The sequence below is a fragment of the Pinus tabuliformis genome, chromosome 4_1 (assembly GCF_031772625.1).
Source record: "Pinus tabuliformis cultivar Carrire ecotype Pingquan chromosome 4_1, CPIR1, whole genome shotgun sequence".
Lineage (NCBI taxonomy): Eukaryota > Viridiplantae > Streptophyta > Pinopsida > Pinales > Pinaceae > Pinus > Pinus tabuliformis.
The window spans coordinates 665,540,905-665,566,133 of NC_142303.1; the positions used below are offsets into that span (position 1 = coordinate 665,540,905).

The window sequence follows — 25,229 nt, forward strand, 5'->3', positions numbered from 1 at the left end:
TTTGTGATCTCAGAGCTTTTTCTATATGACCCAAGGGTATTACCAATGTCATCTAGAATGTCCTCCTGCAAATATTCAATGGGTAGTGCATAGAAGTTGATCTAGACTAGGGCAGTTAGGAACTTCTCATTCTCCAGGTTGTATATGGGGGTCCAGAAGTAGATGGAGATTCTGACGCTATTAAAGAAGTATGGGCATTCTTTGAAAACCCTTAAATGGTCCTCTAGGTTGGTAAAGACCACCACGAAGAAACCCTTGGAGCCAAACAACAACTCAACATGGAATTCGAGTTACCTTTTGTTCTTGTTCTAGAGGCTTAAGTCCTTCTTCGGAGGTCGAATGCCCATGAACTTGCAAGTGAGGGTGTGATTTTGAATTTGTTTAATGTAGCTCAGGACCGAGTCCCATTTAACCTCACAATAGGATTTTTTTGTTGCTTTGGCGAGGTATCTATTATGGCTCTTGTTTCGCCAGTCTACTCCAAGAACAAGAGGAGTGCTCTTGTCATATGGAAACACCATCCTTGGGAGGCTAGGTCATGAGTTGTGAGTAGGGCCTCGACAACCGACAAAAGCTTCTCCCATCGTGATGTCATGGTGGGGGGAGGGGTTTGAGACCCCCCTATCAATGAAGATGTCATTAGTGCAATAGATCCAAGGCAAAGAAAAAATCCAAAGGTCCTCTGAAAAAATTGACAGATTCAAAATCTTTACTAGACCATTCAATTACGCTGAATACGACAAGTTGCAAAACGGGAGCATGGGATGAATGAACTTGATATAAAACACATAAATAAAATATTTCAATGTCAATAAGAGAAAATATTTTCTCAACTTTTATAGTCAAAAAAATATTTGGTTTTTGAGAGATTTGATCCCTCTTTGTGCTTAATAAATTAGGAAATAAATAAATCTATGCTATTATTTTGAAAATTTTCAACTCAATATTTATTTATTTTTAACTATAAATTATGGTCCTATTCAATATGCTCATTAACTATTGAGATTTTGAAATTACATATTCTCTCCATTGCTATTAGAATGGTTAATACAATATTATTTAATATATTATATTTAATTTTTTAATTCTAAATATATATATTTATGCCGCTAACAACTCAATCGACAATAGTGGGAGATTGGTTAATGCTTGAATAAGATGCAATTAGGTTACACTAAAATGATTTTCAATCTATCTCCCTTCGTTCCGTTCCTGTTGTGTTCGATCTCCCGTCCTTAGTTCGATTTCTCTCCCACCCGGTTCAGTGTTATATTTTATTAAGTGTTTGATTTTAGCTCAAGTTTCTTGTTAAGCCCAGTTTAGTCCGAGCGAGTGTTGACAAATCTCACCCGGATTTGTACGAAACCCAAGATTCTTGTCAAGCCCATGCCTTACATTATCACAGTTAAAAACATAAATGAGTTTTCCTCTAGAGTGCAATATACGACTTAGTGTGCAAGCCAATGTACCTTTTTTTTTTTTTTAAGTGTGGTTCACGGGCACCGGAGTGGCCGCTACGTCCACATAGAGAAGCGGGGCAGCTCCACCCGAAGGGATCTGCCGGTCGGCCATATCAGGCCTAACCCCGAGGGCGTCGAGGAGATTTGACCTCGTGACCTCCCAAACCGGGAGAGTACTTAGCAACGGGAACTTGACCATTTGAGCTATCCCTCGGGGCTGCAAGCCAATGTACTTTTGCGTGCTTTATTTCTGTATTACTTCAAATAATGTTCAATGAAAAATTATTGAATATTTATTAAACAAGTATGTATTTTTTCATTGCTTCCTTTTTGCAGTAATTGAAATTTCAGCAAACACATCTATTGTATATGTAGTACAAATACATTCTGAGCAAAATATTTTTCCTGCTCCTTTAAGAAATCCAAATGCAGACGCTACTATAAACTGGTCCAACATATATCTTGGTTTGGTGGATTATTCAACAATTATACTGTGGGTCCTGGAGAATGCAAAGCATGGAGCATTTTCTTTAGCAACAAGTTCGAAAACTACAACATGGATGGGTGTGGGGGCCATTAGTGCCATGGGAGCAGTTGCAATGGGTGTGATTGGTCCTGTTGCAGTTGCTAGATTAACAATTGTTGCTTTTGGTATAGTTGCTGGATTAATAATTGTTACTCTTGGTGCAATTGTTGAAAGTGGAGTGGCTTCCAATAAAGGTGCAGGAAAGGATGCTCTGACTGTTACATATTATCTAGGTGAGGAATTTTATAAGGTCATACTTCAATAAGATCCATTCAAGTCCACCACTGTAAGTATATCATCTAAAAAATATACTATTATTATTACTCTATGATTATGAAGTTGGGCATGTTTTGCTCTACATTATATAAAACAAAATATTTTTTAAGAGCTTTCTAACACATAGCATATAATATGGTTACAATGTTGTATGTTCATTTGAAACTATGAATTAAGCTTTTGAAAGCACAAAAGAAAGGATTTTTGTTCAAAGCTTAAGCTCTACAGGCACTACTTATTATGAACTTCTGTAGAATAGAAATTATGGAAGATGCAAACCTATATGGGCACGTTGAGACAATGAATGCATACATGTGGTTGGAGTGCTAGTTGCAAAGAATGTGCATATGACATAAATAATGGGCATGGAAAAGTAGGCATATGTCCTCTAGTCCAGAAGGTATATTGTTTACATACGGGGAAGAATGTGAATGCAATGTGTCATTCCAAGCATGATTATGATCTTTCTTCAATACTCTGTGTCCCTGATGCCCCCCTTATGTTGTTTATCTACATCATCTTGTAAATGATACATATCTACCTTGTATATTTAGACTTGCAACTTTAGGATTATGTACTTAGCATTATCAGAAGAAAAAACGATCATAGATTCATATATCATCTTCTAAAAGCTTTGATATTCTGTTTTTCTATTGTTACTAGTGCATTCCCATGTTACATATTGGTGTATGTCAACCTATATAAGGGTACAATCCTCTCAAATATTTTGGCACTGCTTTGCACATTTGTTTTTAAAGACTTGCAAAGGTGGAATTCTTGAGAGTGATATTTTATGTGGAGTTTCATTCTTGTAATAAGTTTCATTTATAATAACCATATAGAGATAATAATTTTGATAAGATATTTTAACTTCCATGGAAAATGAGGTGCTACCACTTTACTATAGTAGGTTAAAAAAGGATCTCCAAGTGACATTCTTGCTAGATAGAGATTTTATAGAGGAAAGTAGCTTCATTTGTCGAATGTTGGACAATAAAAAGAACAAGTTCCTAGGCTCACTTCGACCTTCAGTGCGTTGGCATGTATTAGTTGCTCTGCATGTTCAATCAAGATCTATCAAAGCTTTTAAAATAAAAATCAATTGGGATATAGGGTTTAACCAAGTCAAAGTGTAAATAATAAAGACCAAAAAAAACAAAACAACCCAACATATTTATAACAATATTAAAAAAACATATTTAAATTTAGTCAATCTTTAACAAAGCTACATTCCTCTAGATTCCCATGAAACCTTTTGATCATGCGATTAACAACACTTCACATTAGATAAAAATGTTCAGGTAGACTAGAATGAACTTTCATAATAGATTTTGGAGCAAGACAATTCCATATGCTTGGGATCTACATGCAATGGTCAATCATCATACTCACAGGAGCTGCACTTTTATTGTCCATTCCATGCCTTTTTGCAAAACCTATATTCAAATTGTTTGGCCAAACAACTACCATTGCTGCCAAATTAGGACTTCTCTTAAAAATAACAATTTTTAACACAATTCCACTTGACACAACAATTATTAATGTTTATTTTCAGTTTTATGTTCCATACTCTTGTATAATAGGGATATCATGCAACTACTATGCTACTGTGAAATATGACTAGGGTTCAATGGAAACTTCTTCAACAATGTCTTCTAAGGCTAGCGCTTCGTTCATCTTTCCTTCCATGGTACTGACAATTTCAAACAGTTAAAAACGAGCTTTTCCTTGGTATATCTATGTGCAATAACAAGCTATTTGAAACTTCAATAGAATTTTTCCAGACAGACAAATTACAATTTCTAGAGATCACATCTCTGGAACAACATCATTAATAGTCTCGAGCAAGGAGAATTTAACCACTTGCAAAAGGTTGAGATCAAAACAAATTGTCAGTCTTTAGAGGCCATTTAAAGTAAGTTTAGTTGCATTGCCAAAATTTGTCCATTTCATGAAGAGTTGAAGGCTAATGCCATTAAACTTCACAAAATCTCACTGATTTCAGTGTGTCCTAATCAATCTAGGGAGATACTTTAAGAAACACATTTTTTTTGCTATAATTTAAGATTCTCTCAATATTTACTCTAACTCAACAAAAATATCGTTTTTTTTTTTTAGATTGGGGTGTGGGTAATTCTTATTTTTAATTAAAGCTGTGAAACTTACAATATTTTAGTTTTGTTTTTTTGTTTTTTGTTTTTATTTACCAGCCCAGATCCATCTAACTCTGGATCTATCATGCGTTGAGAGGGATCAAATCCCTTGAGGTGCAAACCTTCTTTTTGGTGTGTAGAACTTGAGGAAAGGTTTGCACCTCGAGGGATTTGATCCCTCTCGACGCATGATATATCTAGGATTGAATCATAAGTGACATTGTTTTGTAAATTAATGCAGTAAAGACCATTAGACAAAATACCATTCCCAACATAATCAGATTTATAAAATAGACTAAAAGATTTTTCTTAAAAGTTAATGGAATATCCAAAAGGTACAAGCCTTGAGACTGAAATCAAGTTTCTAGAAAAACTTGCAACATAAAAGGTATTTTCTAATTCTAAAACAAAGCCACTACTTAAAGTTAAATAACATGTTCCTATAGCTTCCACATGCGAGCCCATCTTGTTTCTTGATAAGATGCTTTGCTCACTTCCCACCGGCTTCCTTAGGTTTTGCAAACCCTACAAGGAATTCGAAATGTGAATTGTTGATCCAAAATCAATCCACCATGTGTTAATATTGACATTAACCATATTAGATTCATAACAAACAAACGAGATTAAATTACCTTTATCCGCAAGCCATTTCTGAAATTTGGCGCATTCCTTCTTCATGTGTCCCTTCTTTTTACAGAAGAAACACTTGGAATCCTTCTTGATATCGGCTTGGGGAGGTACTTTACCTTTCCCTTTCCGATTGGCTTGAGATTTGCCCTTTCCACGCGTTGCCAGCATTGCACTTTCTCCCAGTTCCATCACCAGTTTCTCTTCCTCTTATACACACATGGTCATGAGTTCATTAATTGACCATTTATCCTTATGTGTGTTGTATGAGATTTTGAAAGGTCTGTATTGGTGCGGAAGGGTGTTCAGGATGTAGTGCACCAGGAAAGACTCCGATATTTCAACCTCGAGTTTCTTCAATTGAGCCACAGTGTCCCTCATCTGCATGATGTGCTCGCACACACCTTTCACACTGGTGAGCCTTAGGGATGAGAACTTCATGATTAGGGTGCTTGCTAGTGCCTTATCTGAAGTGACGAATTGATCATCAATGGCCTTTAGCAAGTCTCAGACCTTTTCATGCTGATCAACAGAACCACGAATACTAGCTGAAATTTTAGTCTTAATGAACATCATGCTTAGACGGTTGGATCGCTCCCATCGTTCATAAAGCATGATGTCCGTTGCAGTGCTGGTATTAGTGACTGTCGGTGGTTCATCTTTCCTAATAGCATAGTCTATGTCCATCCACCCTAAATGAAGGAGAACCCTCTCCTTCCAGACCTTATAGTTATCTCCCTTAAGTTCAGGGATATCACAACGAATTTAAGAGAAATTTGCAGGTTGTACAACTGCATCAAAATTAAAAAATCACATGCTTATGTTAAAATTGAGGCTTAAATAAAATTTCATGTTTTACCAATGTAAATCATGCTCAAAAGTGAATCTAATGACATAAAAATTGCCTGTGGGCTAAATTTTTAATTCAAGCAGATTCAATTATTCAATTATTCATAGTTTTGAACTTTATGATAAAACTATTAATTCATAATTCCTATGGGTAAGTTATGAAATTTTATCCTAATTAATTACATAAATATAATAAAAATTCCTGTGGGATAAAATTTATTATATTTAGTATAATTAATTACAATTTAATGTCTAAATAATCTTTATGTGATCCTAACCAATCATAATATATAATTTTATTTAATTAGAGATGTTGTGGCTATTCTCTAATTAATTAAAATTATATGGATCACTAGACATTATTTCTTACATAAATTGCATAAACAAAACTATACACAGTACTTCACATTTCATGCTAAGTGAAATGGCGTATACACAGTTTAATATGAAGCAATTTAAAAATATGAAAAGCGGAAACAATTACCGCACTGACGAAACACTTAAAAACTTACTTATAAAATTATAAAAAAATCTTAACCAAAGTAAAAATAATGTTTCGTGAAAAGAATAAGTCAAAATGACATTTTAAATAAACTCCATATAACTTTTTGTTTTTTTTGTTTTTGTTTTTTTTTTGTTTTCTTTTCTTAAACTGCCATAAATGTCAGCATCACTGTAAACAACAGTAATAATTCCTGTTTTTACTTAAGTAAAAACAAATTGTACAATTAAGTAAAACACATGAAATCAAGAAACTCCAAAAAACCCTCATTTTAATGGGAAACACCAAGGCAGAGATAAAATAGGTGCTCTGATACCAAATGATAGCAAAAACAATGATTATTAATATGTTGAATTAAATACTTTCAAGAATCTAAAAAAAATGAAACTTTAATGCCCAGGATACATTACCTCTTGCCATTGATGTCAATACCAGTAATAATTCTGGATTTTGGGCAAATGAGTTTGAAGGCATTGTTCACTCGATCAAGCAATTTGAAGAAGATTTAAGAAATTCAAAACCGCTGGAGCCAAAAGCTCTTCCAAGAATGAAATGCCGTAAAGTAAATCTAGTCTTCAGAAATTCAATTCACCAAGTGCAGAACAGAGCCTCTTGAATGTTCGAGCTTCTTCTTTTGCAGTGTGCAGGAATACTCTTGTTTGATATTTTCAATATCAAAACTGATTGATGTTAACAGCGCTTCTATCATATAACTTTTGTGAGGAGACGGTCACAGTTCTAAAATTGTTCATAAATACCATCCAGAAGTTCAACAGCCGTTAAAAGTAAAAGTAGATGATAGTAATTATATGCATTAACTTGTTTGAAAACATTTATCCCAACATTTAGAATAATGAATCTACAACTACATTTAGAAAGAGGAAGCTCCAAAAGCATATGACATGTTTCTTGTGCTCCTATATATCTGTCAACGATAGTCTCACACAACAATGTTCTATATGCACGTGTTGCTGGCTCATTTGGATTTTGAATAGAAGAAATACACATCAACATAGCATGGAAGCTCTCTGACCCTTTTTCTGCCTTTGTTGCATATTTTTCTATGTGATTAATCACAACGGGCCTAGAAAGAATAGGTTTCCAATCCATATTTGCACGCCATATCATCAATGTTTCACGATTATGTGTATTTAATCGATCATCATTTCGTCTAGGTTCATATATTTTTTCTCCGCCCTCATGAACATAAAGTCTTGATATTTTGCATAGCTTCCATGGTGCCTTATATCTACACACCAATTTTCTACCCTTCTTTCAAAGGCATGATTTCTCATTGCATGTGATGTGGCACTCAACACAATTGAGAAGTTCTTCATAGTCCATCATTGCATCAGATTGAAATATTTGTTCAGTGTTCTTTAAGCAAGGATGATCATCATCATTTCGTTGAATAGGGATCTTTCTTTGATATTCGTTGTGGGGATTGAATGCATGGATAGATCTATCAATGTATTCTTTTGCAAGTCTCACTTGAGTGGGGTCTTTCCAATTCAATTTGTCCATATTGGGAGCATCTTTTAGCCAAATAAACCCATGCACATGTGGAGATCCACGATGTTGCCATTCATAACGACACAAAAAATCTATAGCATGATGAAATTTTGAAAAATCTCATCTTGAAACAATGTATGTCTCAAATGCACATAACTTGCTACAATGTGAGGATTATCAATCACATTTTGACGTCTCCATTTCCTTGCTTCCTTTGGATCTACAGGAGACGTACTAGGCATCAATATATGAAAATCAGGCCATTGCATATATGCTACACTTAGTGTGAAGAATATTGTAGGAGACCCAATTTGTTGAACCAAGTCACATAATTTTGCACGACATTTGGTCCAATATGCACATGTACCTCTTAGAACATGTCCAAATCTCATCAATCTATCTGCAATTTTAGAATTGGGAAGATTTTGTAAATGCTCTCGTAACTCATCAACTATTGTAGGTAGTTTTGTCATATTTTTTTTTAACAAAAACTGTAGAAGATGCTTGAGCACGATGTCTCATGATAATATTAAGTAAAAAGTATCTAAATCGAGGATGTCTCCCAAACCTATTATCACGAAATCTGAGGAGATGTTTTTCATACTCATGAATATGCACATTTCTTAGTCGTGGTTGTAACCAATCAACTTCTCCTCTAGGGAATAATGTTGGAAATGTCATATTAAATAACCCTTCATTATTATACTCATTTATTCAAGATGAACCAATTGCAGGCTAATTAAAGACATTTGTAGTTTCACCATCTAGTTGGTTTGCTTCTCTATTAGGATTATTTGCCCATGCTCGAATAAGTTCAATTTCCCTAGGTGCATTTGGAGGCCTTGCAACAAAGGAAATTGTGTCATAATTTTCTAAAGAATCTTCACGACTTGTAGTTCCTTCTAACAATGTAATGTCTATGTCATTGTCCATATCTGGTAGTATAATAGAATTAATCATGTTTGACACATTTATTGTTTTTTTTGGTAACTCATCCAAAGCATGCATATCAATTTCCACACCTTTATAATAAGGATCATTTTGAATGTTATAAAGTAATGCATCTAGTACCTTTTTCCTTCTAACAGTGAAATCATAGCTTGATCCTCGCTAACCTTTTTTTTGCACCACTATCACTAAATCCAAGTCTTTAATATATCGTGGTAATTTCTTAGCAACATATTTAACATCCCGAGGAAAATTGATTGTGTGTCCTCTATATTTATATTGGCCACCTATTGAATGCATTACCTGCAAAATTGGACTCGCTCGCGCTATCAACATTTCCTCAACTTGTGTAAGACTTCCAAGGATCAAAGGCTACAACCCAAGATTCATATGATTTTGTGATGAAAATCTATGCTTATTACCCTCTCTTTTACATCATGTACACATTGGACCTGTCTTAGTAGTCACCATGACAGCCTTGTTGGAGCTATTAAGGTTACCACCTGTATATCACCGAGTGGGCCTCCAGGGGCTACCAGGCATGGTCTCCTAGCCCATATATATCGGGTGTCCCATCTCTGATTGCTAGGATACCATCACAAGTTATTGAATGCCAGGATATCACTGCTCACACATGACACATTTGAGGATGACCTAATTTATTAATTCTTTCACGAAATATTTTATGTGTAGTAACTTCATCTTCAGATGAAAGCACTGGTACATTGGTCATCATTGCAAGTTCATCCTTACATTTCTCTATTGATTGATGATCTTCGAGTTTCATACTCACTGGTACATTGGACATCATTTCACATTCATCATCACATTGCTCCATTGGTTGATGGTTTTGGAGATTCATACCTATAGGAGAAAAATGTTCAATTATTGGCCTTACATCACTAAGATTTCTGAATTGTCTTCTTCGATGTGCTCTTACTTATCCTATATTTTGACTTCTGCATTCTTCTTTATCATCCTCATTCATAACTTCAAATTTCACTCTTTTTCTTTTAGAATTATTTATTCGTTCTTCTTCCCTTTCATCCTCATTTGGTCTTTGCCTTTGCCACATTTTTCTTTCACAATCCTTCTTTCGTTGTTCTTCCCTTTGATCATCAGTCATTTGTTGTCTTCGAAATCTTCGTTGTTCATTTTTCTATCCTCTTTTGCTCTCTTTCCATTTCAATTATTTCTTTCAGATGATTTAATCCTTGTCTTTTAACTCTTTCTCTATGCAAGCTTCTCATTTCTTCGATATTATTATTATGAGTTTCCCTATTACTAGTAGTCATGATGTTATATTCCTGTAAAAAAAAAACATATCAATTAACAAAATGTGAAATTTTTTTGTACACCAAATACTAGTAAACTCTACATAATTAATAAATAAAACTCACTTTCTTTACATATTGTATTCACATTAAAATAAATTCAATAAACAATAGTTAATTTTTAATCTCAAACCTAAAAAAATATATAGTTATTGCCATAAATGCTCATATTATCAAACTAATGTTGTTATCGAAATTGCAGAATTTTCATCATTGAGAAGCACCCTCATTAAATAAAAAGAAAATTATAGACACATTATAAATATGGATTTCTTCCTAAACATTCTTTTAATGAATTAATGACTCAACTTAGCAATTTTAGATATGTGTTGTTTTTATTGGAAGTTAGTGATAGAATTTTTTGATTAGGGGATATAAAATTTACTTTTGATTTAATGTCTAGGTGTCATTTAAATTTTGTAATCTTTGTTTATTTAAAGAAAATCTCAGCGTAAAGGGCCTATAGAGTGTGCATTATAAGAATGCAAGCAACACACAAGGCTTGCAATGGCTTTTAGTTAGCATTTATGGTTCTATCCTATGTATATATAAGTATACTTTCTTCACAAGAGTTTAGAGCTCGAATCCAATAAGGCTCTGCAACCAATAATGGCGCTACCGATACCAGGTGGCATACCAATAAGTTTGAATGTAGCGTTGGCATACACGACCACTGCGGGTTTTCATAACCTATGGTATTTAGTTGCGAAATAGACCACCTTAAGCTCTCACTAAAACTGCTCCCGGGACCACCATTTATCATATTGATTGGTTATGACAAAATAGAAACCCTAATGTACATCATTCTTTATTTTATTTTATTTTATTTTTTATTTTTATTTTTTTTTACATTACAATCAAAATTATATAGTTCGGTTAGGGATGGAATTGGGGCGGGCCCTCGCTCCAAACCTTTATTTACCATTCTTTATTGCAAAGGGTACTTTCCCAGATGCTGGAGGGCAGGCGTAGATCCATGGACATCGCGCGAAATTATGCATGTTTGGGAGAATGTTGGAGGATGGGTGGACCTGGAGATGACTGATCAAATCACCTTTGTTTACAGAATAATCTGTCTTTCTGTTGAATTAACATGTTTTCTTAGGTATGTTTATATGGTTTTAAGTGGAAGAGCTAGGAAAGGGTTCATACCAACAAAGCCCTATGCAAAAAATGATCCGACTGATAATTAAAAAAAATCGCAAAATCGTTAACATCGTCCGTTGAAATTGTGAAGAGAAAGAAGACGCTGACAGGCGTATGAGGTGAGCGAGGTGGAGAATGATTTAACCTATAATTCACTAGTGCCAAAGAAAACATTGCCACACTGCAATTTTAAATATTTCCATAGAAAAAGAAAATGTAGCGATGCCAATTTTTTACCTCGATATTTACCTAGAAGTGCAACACGAATCCAACTACTTTGAAAACGAATCCACCTCTTGCAAATCAGATCATAACATAACTCAATTGTTGTTTTCACTGATTTTTTTGTTTGTTTATGTGGCAATTTAATTTTTTTTTGTTTAAGCCGACCCACTATATATATTTTAATGGTTTAAGTGGACATTAACAAAAAAAATAAATTTTATTAGTTTTTAAGGACGTGACATGCTTACACATCAGGTCATCGGGGTCATACTGGGCTGTAAAATGTGCCTCTCGACGCAACTAATGGTCTCACTAGGAAAAGAACCCACTTTTGAATGCATGCACATATGGTCTGTCATGTTAAGCTCCTTTAATTTTCCCAACTGCTGCCTACAATTACAGAAGTAAACTGCAGTCATTTCCTTAATTTCTGGAAACCAACTGCAGTAATTTCCTTAAATTACGGAAATCAACTGCAGTTAATTAATTTCTTGTTGGGAGCTTCTGAAGTGGTCCATTACTCCATCTGAAGTTGTCTACCATGATCTGTGGAACACCTGACACATAGCCAACAAAAGCTTGATGGAAGCTTGGCTATATATACTTATGTTTGGTCCCCAAGCTCACTACCTCAATCCCCTTCAGCATTGGACCATCAAGATAGAGTGAGCAGAGCTTGGAAGTTCCATACAAATGAGAGTTTTGGGTAATTTTTTTTTGTTTGTTTGTAAATCTAAAGGCTTTGTAGTTTTTTTTTTGGCTGCAGACATGTACGGAATTGGGTCAGATTCCTTAATGCCATAGAAGAATTTCTGTTACATCTTATGTTAAACGCTTTTATTTCTTGGGACTACATTCATAGAAGAAGTGCAGTGAAAAAAAAAAGGTTTTTATTATATATTTTAGAACTGGTATTGCTGCTATAAATCAGATTTCCGTAAGGTTTTAGTATATTGTTGACTGGCGGTAATGAGTTTGATGCATCGCTCTTCTCATCTTTTGTCTTCGATATTATTAACGGCTGTTGAACTTCTGGATGGTATTTATGAACAATTTTAGAACTGTGATCGTCTCCTCACAAAAGTTATATGATAGAAGAGCTGTTAACATCAATCAGTTTTGATATTGAAAATATCAAACAAGAGTATTCCTACACACTGCAAAAGAAGAAGCTCGAACATTCAAGAGGCTCTGTTCTGCACTTGGTGAATTGAATTTTTGAAGACTAGATTTACTTTACGACATTTTATTCTTGAAAGAGCTTTTGGCTCTAGCGGTTTTGAATTTCTTAAATCTTCTTCAAATTGCATGATTGAGTGAACAACGCCTTCAAACTCATTTGCCCAAAATCCAGAATTATTACTGGTATTGACTTCAATGGTAAGAGGTAATGTATCCTGGGCATTAAAGTTTCATTTTTTTTAGATTCTTGAAAGTATTTAATTCAACATATTAATAATCATTGTTTTTGCTATCATTTGGTATCAGAGCACCTATTTTATCTCTGCCTTGGTGTTTCCCATTAAAATGAGGGTTTTTTGGAGTTTCTTGATTTCATGTGTTTTACTTAATTGTACAATTTGTTTTTACTTAAGTAAAAAGAGGAATTATTACTGTTGTTTACAGTGATGCTGACATTTATGGCAGTTTAAGAAAAGAAAAAAAAAAAAAACAAAAACAAAAAAAACAAAAAGTTATATGGAGTTTATTTAAAATGTCATTTTGACTTATTCTTTTCACGAAACATTATTTTTACTTTGGTTAAGATTTTTTTATAATTTTATAAGTAAGTTTTTAAGTGTTTCGTCAATGCGGTAATTGTTTCCGCTTTTCATATTTTTAAATTGCTTCATATTAAACTGTGTATACGCCATTTCACTTAGCATGAAATGTGAAGTACTGTGTATAGTTTTGTTTATGCAATTTATGTAAGAAATAATGTCTAGTGATCCATATAATTTTAATTAATTAGAGAATAGCCACAACATCTCTAATTAAATAAAATTATATATTATGATTGGTTAGGATCACATAAAGATTATTTAGACATTAAATTGTAATTAATTATACTAAATATAATAAATTTTATCCCACAGGAATTTTTATTATATTTATGTAATTAATTAGGATAAAATTTCATAACTTACCCACAGGAATTATGAATTAATAGTTTTATCATAAAGTTCAAAACTATGAATAATTGAATAATTGAATCTGCTTGAATTAAAAATTTAGCCCACAGGCAATTTTTATGTCATTAGATTCAATTTTGAGCATGATTTACATTGGTAAAACATGAAATTTTATTTAAGCCTCAATTTTAACATAAGCATGTGATTTTTTAATTTTGATGCAGTTGTACAACCTGCAAATTTCTCTTAAATTCGTTGTGATATCCCTGAACTTAAGGGAGATAAATATAAGGTCTCGAAGGAGAGGGTTCTCCTTCATTTAGGGTGGATGGACATAGACTATGCTATTAGGAAAGATGAACCACCGATAGTCACTAATACCAGCACTGCAACGGACATCATGCTTTATGAACGATGGGAGCGATCCAATCGTCTAAGCATGATGTTCATTAAGACTAAAATTTCAGCTAGTATTCGTGGTTCTGTTGATCAGCATGAAAAGGTCCGAGACTTGCTAAAGGCCATTGATGATCAATTCGTCACTTCAGATAAGGCACTAGCAAGCACCCTAATCATGAAGTTCTCATCCCTAAGGCTCACCAGTGTGAAAGGTGTGTGCGAGCACATCATGCAGATGAGGGACACTGTGGCTCAATTGAAGAAACTCGAGGTTGAAATATCGGAGTCTTTCCTGGTGCACTACATCCTGAACACCCTTCCGCACCAATACAGACCTTTCAAAATCTCATACAACACACATAAGGATAAATGGTCAATTAATGAACTCATGCCCATGTGTGTATAAGAGGAAGAGAAATTGGTGATGGAACTGGGAGAAAGTGCAATGCTGGCAACGCGTGGAAAGGGCAAATCTCAAGCCAATCGGAAAGGGAAAGGTAAAGTACCTCCCCAAGCCGATATCAAGAAGGATTCCAAGTGTTTCTTCTGTTAAAAGAAGGGACACATGAAGAAGGAATGCGCCAAATTTCAGAAATGGCTTGCGGATAAAGGTAATTTAATCTCGTTTGTTTGTTATGAATCTAATATGGTTAACGTCAATATTAACACATGGTGGATTGATTTTGGATCAACAATTCACATTTCGAATTCCTTGTAGGGTTTGCAAAACCTAAGGAAGCTGGTGGGAAGTGAGCAAAGCATCTTATCAAGAAACAAGATGGGCTCGCATGTGGAAGCTATAGGAACATGTTATTTAACTTTAAGTAGTGGCTTTGTTTTAGAATTAGAAAATACCTTTTATGTTGCAAGTTTTTCTAGAAACTTGATTTCAGTCTCAAGGCTTGTACCTTTTGGATATTCCATTAACTTTTAAGAAAAATCTTTTAGTCTATTTTATAAATCTGATTATGTTGGGAATGGTATTTTGTCTAATGGTCTTTACTGCATTAATTTACAAAACAATGTCACTTATGATTCAATCCTAGAGGGATCAATGCCTTAATTTTCATATATTGATGCCTAGTACATCTCCTATTTGATCCCTGCTTCCTTTGGATCTATAGGAGATGTACTAGGCATCAATATATGAAAATTAAGGCATTGCATATATGCTACACTTAGTGTGAAGAATATTGTAGGAGACCCAATTTGTTGAACCAAGTCATATAATTTTGCATGACATTTGGTCCCATATGCACATGTACCTCTTAGAACATGTTCAAATCTCATCAATCTATACGTAGTTTTGGAATTAGGAAGATTTTGTAAATGCTCTCGTAACTCATCAACTATTGTAGGTAGTTTTGTCATATTTTTTTTTAACAAAAACTGTAGAAGATGCTTGACCATGATGTCTCATAATTATATTGAGTAAAAAGTATCTAAATCGAGGATGCTTCCCAAACCTTTTATCACGAAATCTGAAGAGATGTTTTGCATACTCATGAAGATGCACATTTCTTAGTCGTGGTTGTAACCAATCAACTTCTCCTCTAGGGAATAATGTTAGAAATGCCATATCAAATAACCCTTCAATATTATACTCATTTATTCGAGATGAACCAATTGTAGGCTAATTAAAGACATTTGTAGTTTCACCATCTAGTTGTTTTGCTTCTCTATTAGGATTATCTGCCCATGCTCGAATAAGTTCAATTTCCTTAGGTGCATTTGGACGCCTTGCAGAAAAAAAAATTGTGTCATAATTTTCTAAAGCATCTTCACGACTTGTAGCTCCTTCTAACAATGTAATGTCTATGTCATTGTCCATATCTGGTAATATAATAGAATTAATCATGTTTGACGCATTTGTTGTTTTTTTTTTGGTAATTCGTCCAAAGCATGCATATCAATTTCTACACCTTTATAATAAGGATCATTTTGAATCTTATAAAGTAAGGCATCTAGTACCTTTTGCCTTCTAACAGTGAAATCATAGCTTGATCCTTGCTAACATTTTTTTTGCACCACTATCACTAAATCCAAGTCTTTAATATATCGTGGTAATTTCTTAGCAACATCTTTAACATCTTGAGGTAAACTGATTGTGTGTCCTCTATTTATATTGGCTACCTATTGAATGCATTACCTGCAAAATTGGACTCGCTCGTGCTATCAACATTTCCTCAACTTGTTTAAGACTTCCAAGGATCAAAGGCTACAACCCAGGATTCATATGATTTTGTGATGAAAATCTATGCTTATTACCCTCTCTTTTACATCTTGTACGCATTGGACCTGTCTTAGTAGTCACCACTTGAATGCTAGAATATGACTGCTCACACACATGACACATTTGAGGATGACCTAATTTATTAATTCTTTCACGAAATATTTTATGTGTAGTAACTTCATCTTTAGATGAAAGCATTGGTACATTGGTCATCATTGCAAGTTCATCCTTACATTTCTTTATTGATTGATGATCTTCGAGTTTCATACCCATTGGTACATTGGAAATCATTTCACATTCATCATCACATTGCTCCATTGGTTGATGGTTTTGGAGATTAATACCTATAGGAGAAAAATGTTCAATTATTGGCCTTACATCACTAAGACTTCTGAATTGTCTTCTTCGATGTGCTCTTACTTGTCCTCTATTTTGACTTCTGCATTCTTCTTTATCGTCCTCATTCATTCCTTCAAATTTCACTCTTTTTCTTTCAGAATTATTTATTCGTTCTTCTTCCCTTTCATCCTCATTGGGTCTTTGCCTTTGCCACCTTTTTCTTTCACAATACTTCTTTCGTTGTTCTTCCCTTTGATCATCAGTCATTTGTTGTCTTTGCAATCTTTGTTGTTCATTTTTTCATATCCTCTTTTGCTCTCTTTCCATTTCAAGTATTTCTTTCAGATGATTTAATCCTTACCTTTTAACTCTTTCTCTCTGTAAACTTCTCATTTCTTCAATATTATTATTATTCGTTTCCCTATTACTAATAGTCATGATCTTATTTTCCTGTAAAAAAAACATATTAATTAACAAAATGTGAATTTGTTTTTACACCAAATACTAGTAAACTCTACATAATTAATAAATAAAACTCACTTTCTTTACATATTGTATTCACATTAAAATTAAATTCAATAAACAACATTTAATTTTTAATCTCAAACCTAAAAAAATATTTAGTTATAGCCATAAATGCTCATATTATCAAACTAATGTTGTTATGGAAATTACAGAATTTTTATCATTGAGAAGCAGCCTCATTAAATAAAAAGAAAATTTAGACACATTATAAATATGGATTTCTTCCTAAACATTCTGTTAATGAATTAATGCCTCAACTTAGCAATTTTAGGTATGTGTTGTTTTTATTGGAATTTAGTGATAGAATTTTTGATTAGGCCATATAAAATTTACTTTTGATTTAATATCTAGGTGTCATTTAAATTTTGTAATCTTTGTTTATTTAAAGAAAATCTTAGCGTAAAGGGCCTATAGAGTGTGCATTAGAAGAATGCAAGCAACACACAAGGCTTGCATTGGCTTTTAGTTAGCATTTATGGTTATGTCCTATGTATATATAAGTATACTTTCTTCACAAGAGTTCAGAGCTCGAATCCAATAAGGCTCTGCAACCAATAATGGCGCTATCGATACCAGGTGGTAATACCAATAAGTTTGAATATTGCAGGTTTTCATAGGAGTTGTCTTTAAAGAGATTTTTTGGAAGTTTTTTCGTTGAGTTTTTCAGGGAGCAATTTATTGAAATCGCAAGTTTGATAGCTAATTTCTGCACAATCAAAGCGTCCCATGGGTTTTTCAGGGTGCTGAATCCAAATATGCAGTTAAAAAACCATTTTAAATAATACAAATCAAGATTTAACCTCATTTTTTTCCGCGGGATTCCCCCACCAGAATCTCCAAAAAATCGCACTAAAGACAATTCCATTTTAATACCCTATAGTAGTATTTAGTTGCGAAATAGACCACCTTAAACTCTCACTAAAACTGCTCCCGGACCACCATTTAGCATATTGATTGGTTATGACAAAACAAAAACCCTAATGTACATCATCCTCTATTTTATTTTTATTTTTTTTACATATAGTTCGGTTAGGGATGGAATTGGGGCGGGCCCTCGCTCCAATCCTTTATTTACCATTCTTTCTTGCAAAGGGTACTTTCCCAGATGCCGGAGGGCAGGCGTAGATCCATGGACATTGCGCGAAATTATGCACGTTTGGGAGAATGTTGGAGGATAGGTGGACGTGGAGATGACTGATCAACTCACCTTTGTTTACGGAATAATCTGTCTTTTTGCTGACTTAACATGTTTTCTTAGGTATGTTTATATGGTTTTAAGTGGAAAAGCTAGGAAAGGGTAGAGCTCCTTTCATACCAACAACCCTGTGCAAAAAAATGATCCGACTGACAATTAAAAAAATTCGCAAAATCGTTAACATCGTTCGTTGAAACTGTGAAGAGAAATAAGACGCTGAGAGACGTATGAGGTGAGCGAGGTGGAGAATGATTCAACCTATAATTCGCTAGTGCCAAAGAAAACATTGCCACACTACAATTTTAAATATTTCCAGAGAAAAAGAAAATGTAGGGATGCCAAATTTTTACCTCGATATTTACCTAGAAGTGCAACACGAATCCAACTACTTTGAAAACGAATCCACCTCTTGCAAATCAGATCATAACATAACTCAATTGTTGTTTTCACTGATTTTTTTTGTTTATTTATGTGGCAATTTAATTTTTTTTGTTTGAGCCGACCCACTATATATATATATTTTAATGGTTTAAGTGTACATTAACAAAAAAATTATTTTTATTAGTTTTTGAGGATGTGACATATTTACACATGGGGTCAGAATTGGCTGTAAAATGTGTCTCTCAAAGCAACTAAACTCTTCAATGCAAGTGCAACGAAGCAAGCTCATTGTTAACATCCTTAGCATGAGCACAAAATGTTCACAGAGCTTGCCCCAATTGTGACAGGTCATACTATCTATCTTTTGTCCACCAGTCCCATATTATAAACCAAAGTACAACTTTTTTAGTTTAACACTCATAGTCATCAACCAAAAGCATACATAGAGGGCAATATCTCTTGGAGAGCCAAAATTTGTATTGTTCAGTTAAGGACTAATTCTCATCAACTTTTGTGAAACAAGGTGTTGGAAAAAGCCAAAAGAAGTGTGGGAAGAAAGAATATGCATTTTTTGTAGTGGAAATAGAAAAACATTTCATTTTAGAATGTGAAGTCTTAAAAAACAACAAGGAAAAATATGCAGATATGCTACAACTGCTCTTAAGATAATCTATTTAGCTAGAAGTTTATCAAAAGACTAAGAGCATTTATTTTAAAACTTAAAAAAAAAAAAAAAACAAAATATATCAAGCATGAAAAAACTATCTATCTCCTCAACTATTTTTAACTTAATGAAAATTAAAATAAATTTTCTTCTTCTGACTCCTATTGAAATCACTTCAAAACTAGCAATCACTAGTTACGCTTGACACGCCCTCGGATCCATTTTACACCCTCCGATCCAAAAATGAATATTGACACACGCGTACCTAATTGATTCATTTTGACAGGAATTTGTTTTTTCGGACAAGGCGGCCACTACTCTATTCCAGCAGTTGTCTGAATCTAACAGTTATCTTTTTTGACATTGCAACACGCGTCGCAAATTGATAAGTACGAAGGGCAGTTCGTGAATCTGGATCTCTCATCTGTCACTATATGAGCGCGCCTGGAGCGGGCTCAGCTGTTTTTGCTTCGGGCGCAGGCTTATCTTTCAGCTTTTTCTCTAGGCACGGTCTTGAAAGGTAGCCTCTGATTTTTGCTGGAACTATCTTTTCAGCTTCTGCTATTTGACAAGGATGATTGCTGTTACTGTTGGAACTATCTTCTCCTATTTTACAGGGATGATTGCTGTTACTGCTGGAACTATCTTTTCGGCTTCTGCTATTTTACAACGATGATTGCTGTTACTATCACTGTTATTTTGTTCATCCCGACTTTCTGAGTTGGCTAATTTTCATAAGAGAAAAATGCTTAAGCATTTGGAGGCCGAAGAACTGTGTTCATTTTACCGCAATGGATTTGTTCGGTTGGGGAATAAATTTTGCTTATATTTTCTTCGTGGATTTTGAGATTCACTGTATTGGAATCGTAGGCCTAATCTCCGACTCCATGGTATAATATTTTCAAGTTCGAAATCTAGAAACCCTGGTTGGAAATGAGGCTCTCGTGAATCTGGGAATTTCTCGTCTATCGCTATATAAGACACAGAAATAAGGCAGAGTAATGGTGTATATTTTTGTGGCAGGGATGCGTGTTCTTGGCCGCTTCGAGTAGACGTGGCTCGAATCTTCTTTGTAAGCGCTCTGAAGCTTCTCGTACCATGTGTTCAATCCGTCCTCTAAGACTCTGTGTTCAATCTGTGATTTGCTCAAGCTGGATTTTCTTATTTCCGGATTGACGCCAAGCGTCAGAAGTGCTAGAGCTCTGAGCATTACAGTGCTACTCTTGGTATTTTCCGCTGATTTTTGTTCAGGATTTTGTATTGGGAACCGAGCAGAGATATCCAGCCATGGCAGAGTAATAATTCTGCTGTATACTATTGTGGCAGGGATGCATGTTTCTGACCTGACTCGAATTTTCTTTGTAAGCGCGCTGACGCTTCTCGTACCCTGTGTTCAATCCCTGATTTGCTCAAGCTCTTATTTCCGGATTGACGCCAAAGGTCAGAAGTGATAGAACTCTGAGCATTACAGTGCTAATCCTGGTATTTTCCGCTGATTTGTGGTCAGGATTTTGTATCGGGAACCGAGCAGAGATATCCAGCCATGTCCGCGAAGGGATGTGTGACTCCCAATGATTGTGGCTGGCATGGCCACTGGTGGGAAGAGTTGCCGTTCAGGAGATTCCTGCTGGTTCTGTTCGCGTTCCTCTTCATCGTGCTGTTCGTGATCCTCGTCATCTTCTTGACACTGCATCCGCAGAAGACACGGTTCTACCTGCAGAACGCTACGTTCAACAATCTGAACGTGAGCTATAGATTGCTCACTTCCAGCCTGCAGTTCACCGTGGTGTCGCGCAACCCGAATGCCAGCATCGGTATCCTCTACGACAGTTTAACCAGCTACGTCTCGTATCTGGGTCAGCAGATCAGGGTAGGTGCCCCCTCTCTATTAGCACCACAAGAATATGAACGCCTTTGCTCCCATTCTATCCGGGAATTCCGTTACCTTGGCTCCCGTCGTCTGTGAGCACCTGAATTACGAGAGGCTGAAAGGGCCGCTGAGCTTGAGTCTGAGATGGAAGGAAGGATCCGCTGGTGACACTGTGAATTCCACCTAGACGGAATAGTTCGTTATCTTGTGGCCTCACCTACACTTGGTAATTGATGTTCCTATTTCCATCTTGTATTTTGATATTCTTTTTATTGAAATTGCAGGCCTAACCTCTGTAGTTTAAAAAACATATTATAATCTCTATAGGTCATAATCTGAAAATAATTTATCTGAAAATAATCTTCCCTCTCGGTGATTTTCCTTCTCTGTGTTCAATAAACAGGTGAATCCAGAATGTTTTGGCATCTTGATTTTGCTAGCTTAATGGTTGTCTCTCTTTCTCTCAGAAAACGTGAAGTTGTGTTGTGTGGAGTGCTCCGTGTGTTGTGTAGTGTTGTTTCATTGTAAGTAGTGTAGTGTTGTTTCAATGTAAGTCGTGTAGTGTTGTCTCAGTGTGTTGTGTTATGTGTAATATGTTAATATGTAAGTTCGTGAATGTTTATGTTTGTGGGTCTGTGGGTCCTTGATAATTGAGAGAGGGGGGGATGGAATAAAAGACCAGGGCAGAGGAACCCATGGAATCACTCATGATTCACAGAGGTTGTCTTCAAGGAGAGAATAAAAGACCGGGGCAGAGGAGCCCATGGAATCACTCATAATTCATAGAGGTTGTCTTCATGGAGGGAGTAAAAGACCAGGGCAGAGGTGCCCATGGAATCACTCATGATTCACAGAGGTTGTCTTCACCATGAGTGTCTAATGCCTAATCCTGAAAAGAAATCTATATACATGTATGGAATTGTTCTTTGATTTCTTGTCATGTTTTTTTTTCTAATGAATTAAAGTTTACTACGCAGAAACTAACAATATTGTGGCACACTGAACTAAAGACTCTCGTTAAGCTGACGACCAATTAACAACTCTTCCCCAGCAAAGAATTTCCATAAATCGAATCCTTCAACAATGATTTTGTTGGCCAACAAAGTTAAGGTTAGTGCATTTTGATTAATTATTTGATTTCTTGATTTTCTGGAAAATCCTATAATATTCAAAAATACATAAACCTTTCGCTGTTCTTCTTTTGATATTTGATGCATGGAGATTTTACTTTTGTTTTTATTTGAATTTTTGTCAAACCGGTTTTTAAGGTTTTGCATGAGGACAACTAAATTATGTGCATATTTTATTGTGTTCATCCTTCCTTCTCGAAAGGCAAAGCAATTTGTTATCCCTTCTTCGAATGTCTTCTTTCAAGTTGTTTTTCAATGGAACAAAACCTTTACATGATAATATGAGTTTCAATGTCATTGTACCTATCCTCCTTTGTAAAACAAGAATTCCATGTTTCCAAAAACAAAATTTGCTTCATGTATGGTAAGTCAGAGTTAGTTCATAAGGAACTGAACAATGCCTGATCTCCCACCATACATAACTCAGCTCCAACTTCTCTAATATCTTAAACCATCTGCCGTGTCAGATTCTGCCCCAGAATTCATCTGCAGTGTCAGATTCTGCCCCAGAATCCTCTTGATGTGGAGGGATTCTATGCTCATCATCAGTGGATGAACTTGACTGGGTTTGAGAGTGGTTGCTAATCCTGGATACCTTCAGACCACTCTTGAAAATGGCCATTTGAATTTGAAGTTCTTGATCAACCACTTGGCCTGGAGATAGAAAAATACCCATGCCTTCAATTCCAACATTCTCATGCTCCTTGTCTACACCACTCATACCGCTAGATATAGCTTCAGGATTTCCCTCCTCCCGAGATGTTGCAGTCCTTCTGCTCAACTCTTTTAATTTTGTAAGAGCCTTTTCCTTCTTCTCTTTTGTTCTCTCCTCCCGAGATGTTGTTGTCCTTTTGCTCAACTCTTTTAATTTTGTAAGAGCCTTTTCCTTCTTCTCTTTTGTTCTCTCCTCTTCTCTTTGTAGTTGCTTTGTATGTTGTGCCACAATTTCCTTTATCCTCGCACTCTGCGCCTCATAATCATGTGAACCATGAGATTGTTGAGTGTGAGACTCCCTTGCTGATTTATTATCCACACTCTCTAAACCATGCATACTGTTACCTGGCATAGAAGTAACAACCTGCCTACTAGCACGAGAACAGGTTGTCATGTTGACCTTCATTTCTTTGATGGTAGGAACTTTCCTTTGCCATTCATTGTCACCTTCATGTACTTTAAACCTTGCTCTCATTATATGGCCTTCTCTCTCTAATGACTCTGAAGATCCCTTGTCGCCTTTGTAAAAATTCCACGAAAATATGCAACTACTCTAATGAACAATCTGAAAGCTAGTTTCTTTTCATTAGGACACAAATTTTCTCCTCTTATTTGCAGCGGAATAAGAACAAAAATAAACAGTCACTCAATAACCAAGACACAAAAATTTCTAGGGAACCCAACTGGGAAAAGCCTTTGTTTGTTTGAGAATTTGATTGATAGAATAATGAGCAATAGATCTCTTACAATACAACACTGTCTCAAAAGAAAACACGATGGTTCTCCCTGCCTGAACTAGGCTTGAAACACCTACAAGTACCCTGATGTTGCCTTCCTATTTCTATGTGCATAGGCTGCTCCTATTATTTAGGGGATTCTCCCTAAATCATTGTGCACATCCAAAAGGAAATTCCTCTTCAAATCTGCCCACAGGCTTCTCTTGCACTCTCTTCCTCTCACAAGATCAACACACAAATCTCTGCTCTCTATTGCTTTGTCTCACCAACTTGTGCTCACAAAACAATGATAAGTTCTCTGCCTTCGTCATCCTTATAAGCTTTTTGACCCATCTAAAATTGGCAAGTTTATTTTTGAAACTCCGACATGTGATTGACTATTTCTATGTGCATAGGCTGCTCCTATTATTTAGTGGATTCTCCCTAAATTGTTGCACACATCCCAAGGGAAATTCCTTCTCAAATCTGCCCACAAGCTTCTCTTGCACGCTCTTCGTCTCACAAGATCAAATACACAAATCTTACCTCTCTATTGCTTTGTCTCACCAACTCAAGCTCACAAAACAATGATCAATTTTGTGCCTTCGTCGTCCTTATAAGCTTTTTAACCCATCTAAAATTGGCAAGTTTGTTTTTGAAACTCTGACATGTGATTGACTAGTTAACTGAGTCTAACTGACTCATGCAACTCGTCCTAGCCACAAATAACCTTTGAGACTAGTCACTTGACCTTTTCCAAAGCTAACTTGCACTAGGAGACAAATCACTGAGCCTCCAACTATTCGCACGAGTAAAATTGCTTCATGAACTCGTTCTGATTTTTAGGAACTTGTTTTGATTTTTAGGAACTTGTTCTGATTTTTATGAACTCTTCATAACTTATAGGAACCTATGCATGCTAAAGGACTGCTTATGGTCGCTTTGACTAAGGCACAAGTCAAAGAAGACCTTCGTTGCTACTATTTTCAACACTCTCCCTCTTAGCGAGGAAGGTGCTTCTGGAAGAACCTCGTCCACTTGGATATGTCTCCAATACTACCATGTTTTTTGCTGCTGTAGCTGCTCCCTCTAAACTAGAAGACTTCCCTACTTTCTTTTGTGGAACTTGATCTGAAGGCCTGTTATTTCCCACCATGTTCCGCAAGTCCATCACTTCAGTCATAAGTGCCATGTACCCTATGTACCTTTGTGGCTGCTTTCTTTGGCTGCAAGTGATATTGGAAGATTCAACTCTCCTCTAATATCCCTTAACAAAATCCTCTATCCACTTGGCTCGAACACTCCCTATATTGGGAGTCTTTGACTGAGTGGTTATCTCCACTCACCCTGGGCTATGGTCATCATCATCTTGT

At 35.5% G+C, this 25,229-nt stretch overlaps 1 protein-coding gene across 1 annotated transcript; it reads left to right on the forward strand.

The window, feature by feature from the left end:
- The first annotated feature begins 20,453 nt into the window (after positions 1-20,453).
- LOC149177862 (NDR1/HIN1-like protein 1) lies at positions 20,454-22,159 on the forward strand. The gene is made up of 2 exons (XM_089423475.1): positions 20,454-21,522; positions 21,700-22,159. The coding sequence occupies exon 1, from the start codon at positions 20,970-20,972 to the stop codon at positions 21,390-21,392; it is 423 nt and encodes a 140-aa protein (XP_089279601.1). The 5' UTR covers positions 20,454-20,969; the 3' UTR covers positions 21,393-21,522; positions 21,700-22,159.
- The last annotated feature ends 3,070 nt before the right edge of the window (positions 22,160-25,229 follow it).